At 48.9% G+C, this 9,347-nt stretch overlaps 1 protein-coding gene across 2 annotated transcripts in view; it reads right to left on the minus strand.

Moving 5' to 3' along the window:
* The window catches only part of ADAMTS13 (ADAM metallopeptidase with thrombospondin type 1 motif 13), an 18,938-nt gene that overhangs the window by 7,218 nt on the left and 2,373 nt on the right, over nucleotides 1-9,347 (minus strand). Inside the window, exons 6-20 of one of the 2 annotated variants that reach the window (XM_017745540.1) lie at nucleotides 9,237-9,347; nucleotides 8,485-8,568; nucleotides 8,283-8,407; nucleotides 7,840-7,986; nucleotides 7,358-7,492; nucleotides 6,685-6,835; nucleotides 5,962-6,066; nucleotides 5,371-5,522; nucleotides 5,208-5,271; nucleotides 4,555-4,681; nucleotides 4,055-4,203; nucleotides 2,595-2,715; nucleotides 1,855-1,935; nucleotides 1,423-1,604; nucleotides 860-995 (exon numbers count right to left, since the gene is read on the minus strand). The exon at nucleotides 9,237-9,347 is cut by the window's right edge and continues 22 nt beyond it. In XM_017745540.1, coding sequence (XP_017601029.1) covers nucleotides 860-995; nucleotides 1,423-1,604; nucleotides 1,855-1,935; nucleotides 2,595-2,715; nucleotides 4,055-4,203; nucleotides 4,555-4,681; nucleotides 5,208-5,271; nucleotides 5,371-5,522; nucleotides 5,962-6,066; nucleotides 6,685-6,835; nucleotides 7,358-7,492; nucleotides 7,840-7,986; nucleotides 8,283-8,407; nucleotides 8,485-8,568; nucleotides 9,237-9,347 — 1,870 coding nt within the window. The remainder of the gene's footprint in view (nucleotides 1-859; nucleotides 996-1,422; nucleotides 1,605-1,854; nucleotides 1,936-2,594; nucleotides 2,716-4,054; nucleotides 4,204-4,554; nucleotides 4,682-5,207; nucleotides 5,272-5,370; nucleotides 5,523-5,961; nucleotides 6,067-6,684; nucleotides 6,836-7,357; nucleotides 7,493-7,839; nucleotides 7,987-8,282; nucleotides 8,408-8,484; nucleotides 8,569-9,236) is intronic. The other variant, XM_017745539.1, reaches the window with a different exon arrangement.

A 9,347-nucleotide genomic window follows, 5' to 3' on the forward strand; every position in this document is an offset into this window, starting at 1 on the left:
TCCAGAATCAATCAGCAACCTTCTCTTTGCTCCACCCTCCTTGTTTTCAAATAATGACCATTGCTAAGGAGGGCCTGTGCACCACTTACAGCTCTCAAGGTGCAATTCCAGCCCAGATTCTCAACTTTCTGTTATTTTAAGTCCTGACTTTCTCTTTTTTTTTTTTTTCCTGTTTGTGATTGCATTAGCTGGAGGCTCTGGAGCATTCTGAGCTCTTTACTTCAGTTCACCTGGGGGATTTGCTGGAGAAAAGCTCTCCAGGCATAACTAGTTGTATAGATTGACTTCCATAAATATTCATTAATGCATTTTCTAAATCCTCGTCACAGAAGTCTTGAGAGGCCTGACAGTGTCATCTGAATTATCTGGTAAACGAGATGTCAGGCCATCTATCAGAGTGAACTGTTACAATCTGCATTATGATTCCTTTAGGGAGACAGAAAGGATTAGCCATGGCACAGGAATAGAATTCTAAGAAGGAAGTTTCATAATTAGCTCTGAGGCTTTAGTTAGATACCAGATACCCCTTTGGTCTCAAACTTCTGATGTTTAGCCAACTTCAGATTACAGTCTTCAAGAACTTTGAAAAATCTGAGAAAATTATTTAGTCTTAAAACCAAGAGTTCAGTTAAAACCTGTCTAAAAATCCTCTCCATGATCAAACATTTTCAGTATCATTCTGAGGATTCAGCCCATTTGCTGATTTGTTCATTTAATTCAAAAGCTCCACCACGTTTTTCTTTGGTTCAGTTTAACACCAGCAACTGCAGCAATCATTTCCAGCACTCTGCTTTTCAATTCAGTTCAGACCAAACCAGAAGTCTCCATAAAAAGGGAAGACTGAGTCCTGCTGCCTCACCTTCCCCACAGGTCACTGAACATGGGCCCTGCTGAGGAATCCACACATAGGTCAGGTTCTCCCTGGGGACGAAGTAGCTGAAGGTGATGTCTGGGTTGGTGACATTGCCATATTCTTTTGTGTACCTCCTGTAGACCTGGACAAGGAAAAACTGTGGTCAATGCACAAGAAAACTTGGATTTATTCCTTAGGATGGAGGAAGGAGCAGCCAATCCCCCTCCTTTCCATCCAACCCTGAGCCTCACTGCAATGCCTCAGCCCCGGGCAGATGCAGTCAGAGCACTCACCCTGTGAATTCTGGGCACTGAAAATGATTAAACCAAGCAGAAGGTTTAACTTGGTGTGGGTTTCCCCCACACAATCACCCCCAGACCTGCAGGAAGCCTGCAGGAAGCCCCAGCCATTCCCCAGAAAAGCAATACTATCGCTCTCCAGTGAACACCATCTCCCCCAGCCTTGGACACAAAGTCACCTGAATCCACCACACCTGGGTTCTGCAGCAAAGCCACCCAAACCTGCCCACTTCTGCCTGGCCCCCTTCCAGCTCTGCTGCTTTAATGTACCTGTATTTCAATTTCTTCCTGCGTTGGCCCATCCACATGGATCTCCTCCAGGCTTGGCAGGTTGTCCTTGGTGAGAAACACTTGGTATTTGATCTGGTTGTCCTCCAGAACTGACGGGTAGGTGACATTCTGTGAGATTTTTCCTTTTCCAGCCACCACGTACTCGCCTTTAACCTTCACAGCTGGAGGAGCAGTGATGTTAAGAGACAAGGTGTGGTCACCAGGATCCCCTGGTGCTGGCAGCTACTGGCTGCCCACTTGGTAGGAACCAGTTTGGCCCAAGTTGGGCATCCCAAGGAGCGTGTCTTCTGCAGCTTCCCACTGGAGAGCATCCCACGAGCAACACGCAGCACCAAGAATTCCATTTCTTTGTTGGCACAAGCTCCTTTCAGCCCTGCCTGCATCCCCTCCTCTCCTTTTCATTCCACTCACCCAGGTGTGTGAAGAGAGGCCTCCTGTTGGCAACATGGACCGAGGTGGTGTTGTAGGGCAGGGACAGAAATGTCACGTACTCTGGAAGGGTGGAAAGGAGGAAGATGTGGTCACCTTCCAGCACTGAACCTCTGTTGGGAAGGCTAGAGATTGCAGCTCAACTCCTGAATTCACACTGACCCTGCTCCTCAGCTTGAACACGGTGACGGTGACACAGCAAACACAACTGAGCTGGATTCTGTGTCCTGTTCTCACCTTTCTATGGTTCTTTTTAGGTTTTCTGCTAATATCTCAAGGTGAGACTGCAAGAGCCAGACCAGTTCCCAAATGGACATTGAACATCTCAGGAAGCACAAACAACACCCTCAGGGATGTGGTGGGATTGTTGGGCTGTCCTGTGCAGGGCCAGGAGTTGGACCCAATGATCCTTGTGGATCCCTTCCAGCTCAGGATATTTATGATTCTGTGATCTGATATCACCCCCAGCTCCCAACAATTTGCTGGGCTTCCCAAACAGTTAACATTTCTGATCCACATCCAGAGAATTCTGACCAAAAAAGCACTCTGCCTACACGAGAGCTACCTCACTCCATTGGACCACCCAAAATCCATCTCCATACCCTCCATAAAATAAAATCAAGCAGAAGCAGAAGGGAGAAGTCACATACAGAAGATTGTGAACACTGACTCTGCACACAAACAGCAGCACAATGCAGAGCCTGAGGGGGAGGGCTACACACCTTGAGCTTTTCCTTCTGTGTAGGATCCACTCACTTGGGTGCAAGTGGAGTTATCACCCCCACAGACCTTGCAGGGATCCATGACCTTCCTGGAGCCCATCTGGCCGTCACACCCGAATGCCTGAGCAGAGGGGAGAGTCTGTCAGCCCGGCCTGCTCTGAGAAAACAAGTGAGCAAAAGCAACATTGCCTGAATTCCTGAAACTGCCCTTTCCCTTTGCAATTTGGGTTTAGGAAGACATTGAAGAAAAAGATGCAGTTTGTACCTAGACCTACCACTGGGCAGCAGCGTGCAAAGCCAGGGACTGGGAGGTCTTAGCTGAGAGCACAGCTCTCAGTAACTGTGACATTTTCTTTCCCATAAGAAGCAGCCCAAAAAGATCTCTCCTGTGACCTAAACCCAAAGCTCTGTGCTCTCTTCTATGAACTCTTTCTGGAGGGAGGGAGGGAGGGAGGGAGGGAGGGAGGAAAAAAACAAAAGCCCAGGGGGACAGTAAACATGAATGGCAGGTTCTGAAGGAATCTTTAGCTCCCCAAACTCCCAAAGCCAAACCTAGCTCACATCCTTCAGTCCCATGGAACTCAGAAGAGAGATTCTATCCCCATTCCCACGAACAAGACTAATTTACACAAAGCTACAGGAGGATCTCAGCAGGCTTAACAGCAAAACATATGCAACTGCTGAATTTATGCTGGAGGCACTGATCCCAGGCTTTGGAAGCTGCCATAACATGCATATTTATCACTGCTGCCAATAAAACAGCCAAAATCAGAACAGGTTGTGCCTACACCCTCTGCTGTTCATGGGGGGAAACACTTCACAAAACACGGTGAGCACGAGGATAATGAGAAAAACATAAAATTTACAAAGAGTATTCTGGGAATGTAAAGAAACAACAGAAAACATCCAGCCGGGTCAGCTCCGAGCAGTTCCTAAAATGCAGACGGCGCGGGGGAGTTGTATCCAAGGTCATCGGGAAAGAATGCCTTCCTCAGGTCCAACCCAGGAAAAAAACTCCAGTTTTGATCAGTGATATTCCAAAAATCAATCTGTCGACTTGTGATCCCCAGGTTTTGCTCCTTATCTTGCCACTGGCCCAGTAATTCAAGTCATGGAACTTCCCTCCAAGACATTTTGTGGGGCTAATTACAGCAGGCAAACTGAGCAGCTCATGACGTCTCCTCCACCAACACATAAACCAATTTGCTTCTTGGCTTAGGGGTGAATAGCCCTGTGTGTTTACTGCATAATTAGCAGAATGTCTTATCTAGAGGGCATTGGATGCACAGACAGATCAGTAGATTTTTGGACTCCATCCAACACACCAAGAACAAAACTCTCTTCTGAGAAGAGCTCGCTCTGTTGTTTGGGGCACTGTGTTTTTTCCTAGCACGATTTCCCCTGACTCCTTTGGTGCAGATCACCTGTCAGGGGTTCACCTGGACTCCCCAGTCACTTACTCTGCATCTCCCCATCACACACAGATGGAGATCCCCGTGGTGCTCCGTGTCATCCTGCTCACACCTGGTTCCATCCAGGAAATTGTCCCCGCGGCTCACCATGAACTCCTTCCCCACGGCCCTGCACATGTGCTTGCAGAGCAGGTCCCCTGGAGCAGCAGGCACAAGGAAGGAGTTACTCTTTCAGGAAGGCACGTGGCTGCTCATCAGCAATGGGAAAAAGCCCAGAGAAGTTGTGGACTCCCATCCCTGGCAGTGTCCAAGGCCAGGTTGGACAGGGCTTGGAGCAACCTGGGATAGTGGAAGGTGTCCCTGCCATGGTGGGATGAGATGAGTTTTAAGGTCCCTTCCAACCCAAACCAATCTGGGATTCTATGATCTGTCAGAGAGTACCCAGGTTTCATGTGAAAACTAAAACAGTGGAACAGCCTTTCAACTCCAAAGTACAGACAGGTGCATGAGCACTCCCTGCACAAACTGAGGTTTCAGACACTCCTTACCTTTGGCAAAGCCAAGAGCAGACGTCCAGGTATAAAAGGAGGGTGTTTCTACATCAAGGTACAGTGGCTTTAAATTTGTTGCTGCACACTGTTCAGCCATGAAGTCCTGCTGGGTCATCAGACAGGCCTGGATCCCAGAGAGATTGTTGTGTAAGGAAAAGAAGTGACTGAGCACAGGGTCCCAAGCAGCATTTAACCCCCTAGCTAAAGGCAAAACACAGTGGCTGCTAAGTAAAACACCCACACAATGCCAAGAAAGAAAACCACTTTAAAGGGAGGCTGCAGGATATGCAGAGAATTGTGCTTGGAAGCTGATATCTTTGCTATTTATACAAAATAAATAGATAAGGAAAACAGGAACCATACAAGAAAGTCCCTCTGAAGAAAACCATCATTGTGAGTCGCTGTTTTCTCAGCATCTGTCCTGCTATGGGGGCATAGAGAAAATGCTTCATTACATGTGAACAATGCTATCCAATAATCCTGCTGCCTTCAGTGGCACAAATACCTCTCGTGCTGTCAGACAGATGGAGGCTGTACACCAGATCTTTAGTCCTCTTTCCCAGAACAGCCAGCTGTGGGAAGGACAGTCACAAAACACACAGCCCTCAAAAGGTTCAAAGAGAAGCTCAGATGATGTCGAGCTCCATTACCTGTGTATTGCACATCTCTGCTTGCACGCTGGCACCGTGGCACTCCTGCCCCCCAAAAGCAGGCCTGGAAATGACAGAATTCCTCAACAGAGGCAGGATTGTCCCAAGCAAAGAGGAAGACTCAGCCCCGAGGCCCTGAGGACAGCCAGGTCCCCACTCTCACCTGGGGTTGTTACAGAAGCGCTGCCTCACCACGACCCCCCCGCCGCAGCTGCGGGAGCACAGGGAGAGGGGGCTCCAGGCAGACCAGTGCCCATGGACCACAGCCATGGGGTTCAGCTCCTCCAGAGAGCTGCACTGACCCTTGGAGCACCACTAGGACCAAGAACACACAAGAACACAGAGAACTGGCAGCAGTGAACCCAGCAGGGCCAACCTTTTGGTTGGCACAAGTCCCCATCTTTGGCAGCCCAGTAACGGAGAATCCCAAGGTGAATGAGGCAGCTTCTCACTAGAGGCTGAAAAGTCCCATGCCTAATTAGGGTCTAACATGAGGCTGGGGTTAAAAAACAGAGCAGGCAGGTCATTTCAAGTTGAAGGAGAGCTCAGATATCAGGCTATAGAACTGCGAAGCAACTCCAGAGATAAAGACAAGGTGGAAACAGCACGATCAGGACATAATGGTACCAGGTTGTGACTGGTTTTAGCTCCCTGGCCAAGGGGCAGCGAGTGCCAGGTACCCTCCAGACACTGACAAAGCTTGGCTGTCTGAGCTCCACAGCACCACACCCACTGCTGGTGGGAGCCTCCTTACCTTGTTGATCCCACACTCAGTTCCATCCAGGAGGGGAACCAGAAGCCGAGTACAGCTGGATTTGTCTGCCGGTTGTACATGGCATGAGAGAACTTTACAGATGTCCTGGTGTGACAAGAAAATCAGGGAGTCAGGCTCAACAACACAGCAGCCCCAAAAGTCTAAATTGTGCATGTCCCAGCTTTTCTCACAGACACCCAACAGTGTAAGTTCCCTCATTTTTCCTGCTATTGGGCAAAAGCTGTGGGCAAGTCAAAAGACCATCACTGTAGTGATCACCAGCTGTAATGCTGGAAGATGATCAACTGAAGCAATTAAAGTTTCACCCACCTTAGTGTTTCCTCATTAACAAAACATGTCCAGATGGCAGCTATTAAACACGCTGTGTTTCCCAGACAAAGGGATTTGAGCTGTGGCGGGGAAGCTGGAGGAATCCAGTGAACAAGAACTCCCCAAGGCAGGACCCTGGGTGGGTGCACCCAGCACTGCCAGGCCAGCTGTGCACAACAGAACCCAACTGTGCAAACCTTACAGGAGATTTATGTGGAGGAAGGAAGTGATGGAAAGAAGGGAAACATTTTTAAAGCCTTGCCAAGAAATCTGTGGCAGAAAAGCACCTTCAATCCTGTCAGAATAAAAATGCTGCCAGCCCCCTTTCCCCGAATTTTGGCTCCTGACTGTTTCCCTGCTGCCCTTAGCAAGACAGACAAACTTTCTACCTACAACATTGCTGTCAGCAAAGGTGCAAGCTGTGGCCACACTCCCAAAGGCTATTTTACATTGCTCATCTGCTCCGTAGTACAAGCCAGGCTTCCACCCCGGGATGCTGCCGTCCATGTCCGGCAGGTCATTCAAGCAGCTTGTTTGGCCTGTACTGATAGAAACATGAGGAATATCACTTTCCCAGCTGTGGGTAGTGAGGACAATGACATGTTTGCAAACTTGTGCTGAGTTTCACTCTGGGAGTTGGCTGCTGCTTTCCCAGACAACACATGCTCGCTGTGGGCTGGGATGGATTTAGTTGCAGCAGCTGCCTGGAGATGCTCAGAGTTCCCTGCTGCTGGAGTTCTATCCCATTCCTGTCCTGCACCCAGCCAGCACACAGCCTGCAGTGCCTGTCTGAGCCTGGATGCTCTGATGGTGTAAATAAAATGTGCAGGCTGAGCCAGTGTCTGAGAAATCCACCCCAGCCCAGGCACGTCAGGCACCAACCAAAGCCACTTCCAGCTACGCGAAGCAAAAACTGGGTTTAACCTCAGCAACAAGTGCTAAGAGATAAACAACCCCCAAGCTTTTCACTGTTCCTCATTTTTCAGTATTTTTTTTTTTTATTCTTTGAGGTTTTCTCTCCTAAGCTCCCAGCACAGGGAACTGAAGAACTCAACCATTCCCTTACCTGACAAGGGCCAGGAACTGCTCCCGACTGCACGGAGACCAGGTGAGGTCGATGCTGTTGTGGTTTCCTGCTGAGCCCATGATGTAACCACTGCTGCTGCACAGATTCCCCTCGCCATCGTGGGCAATTCCAAGGCTGTAACAGAAGCAGCACAGAGCCCTGAGGAGAAGAAACCCAGAGGCTGCATTCCCTCAGAGCCTCTCTTCTCTAAGCAAGGACTGAGCTCCCTCTGCAGCCCTTCCTTCTACTGTTGTCACAAAGGGCTTCTCTCCTCTTTGCAGCTTCTAATTGTCACAAAAAAAAAGAAATGCAAGGAACTCTTTCCAAAATAATCCATGACCATGACCATGACCAAAAGGTTTAGAATAATCTATGGGGAATTCCCTTTTATGTCAAGGGGTCCTTTTGCTTTTTTCCTTGAACTGGAGGATGTGTTTACCTGAATAAAACCTCCTGAGCTGCTCTGGCAGTTTCCTACTGACCTGTGCCCAATCTCATGGGCTATGGTGACTCCAAGGTCAAAGCCAGTGTCCTGGGTAATCACACAGCTCCAGAAGGAGGAGCACGCTCCCCCTAACTGAGTCACTCCACGAAGCTCCTTGTTCCCATCAGGCAGCTCCAGGTCAAACCTAAAGTAAGGGAGACACAGAGAGGAAAGAGCAAAGAACCCCCACAGCAAGGAAAGTCAGGTTTAGGCATTCAGCTGAATTGATCTGAGCTTTCCTGGTCTGGAATCCAGCTACCTTTCTTTTGACACATGGAGTTCCCTGGGGCAAGATGGCAGCAATAGGGTCCCACAAGTGCCCACTGCTCAAAATTTATGACGATTCCCCATTAAAAAATCCAGATGTCCTCAGACAAGCAGAACTGAATGAAATGACCTAATGCTATTTCCCAGTCCCTCCCAGGGCAGGGAGCTCAGCACCTGGTGATGTAGAGGACAATGTCAGCATGCTGGGGGTCAGAGTCGTTCTGGGGGTTCACCCTCTTGCTCCACTCACAGACGCTGATGAGGGAGGAGGTGATGTTGGTTGTGATGTTCAGCTCTGCCTGGAGGGAAGGCACACGTTGGCACATTCCAAACAGCTTTGAGCTTGGACAACACTCAAACACAGCCCTCTCCTTACCTCTGGCTCTCTCAAAACCAGCATTTGCATGAGGTGAACCCTGAAATGAGCCCCCAGTGAGGCATCTCTGAGCAGCTCTGCTCCCTGAGAAGAGACAGAAAGGAGTCAGTAAAGAAGGGGTTTGGGGATTCCCACTCGCTGTTCCCCAAGAACTGGGCTGCACTCACTACAAAGGTAACTACAACATTAACATATGCAAATGTTAACACATACAAATGTGAATAAACCTGTCGAGAGATGAGGTTGGATTTGTCAGACACTCTGAAGCAGAGAGAAGAATCTGCATGAAAAATTTCATAGGGGAGCGAACGCCAAAGACTTTTTCTGCAGTACACACATTGAAAATGCCAAGCCAAGTTCTTAATAATAGCAAAGGGAGACATGAAAATTATGCAATAGAAATAAAACACTGAAATGTAAAATATGAGATTGATTCAGTGGATTTAGCTCAATCCCCCTGAAAGCAACAGGGTGAGAAAACTCTTTATGTGAGTTGCAACATTAGTCATGAAACTCAGAGCTACATTTTCTACGTGGGTTTTAAATCCTCTAAGATCTTCTTTTACTCATGCAGCTCCTTGTGCAAGGGAATTCGGGGAATTTTGTGCCTAGGGAAGCACAGAGCAATGCCCTGCACATGAGCTCTGCACCAGGGACAGGTGACCCCAACCACCCTGAGAGTGCCCTCCCAGAGGTGCTGCCTGGGACACAGCCTGGAGCCCACTCTGGGGCAGCACCACAGAGCCACTCACAATGTTCAGGTTGGCCAGGACGTATCGCTCTGTGTCCTCTTTGTGGTACAAGTAAACATCTGGCCCTGCCACCACCATCAGCTCCAGATGTTTGACAGCTGCCTCTGCCCT

Source organism: Corvus brachyrhynchos, unplaced genomic scaffold (genome assembly GCF_000691975.1).
Source record: "Corvus brachyrhynchos isolate BGI_N302 unplaced genomic scaffold, ASM69197v1 scaffold59, whole genome shotgun sequence".
In the NCBI taxonomy this organism is placed as follows: Eukaryota; Metazoa; Chordata; class Aves; order Passeriformes; family Corvidae; genus Corvus; species Corvus brachyrhynchos.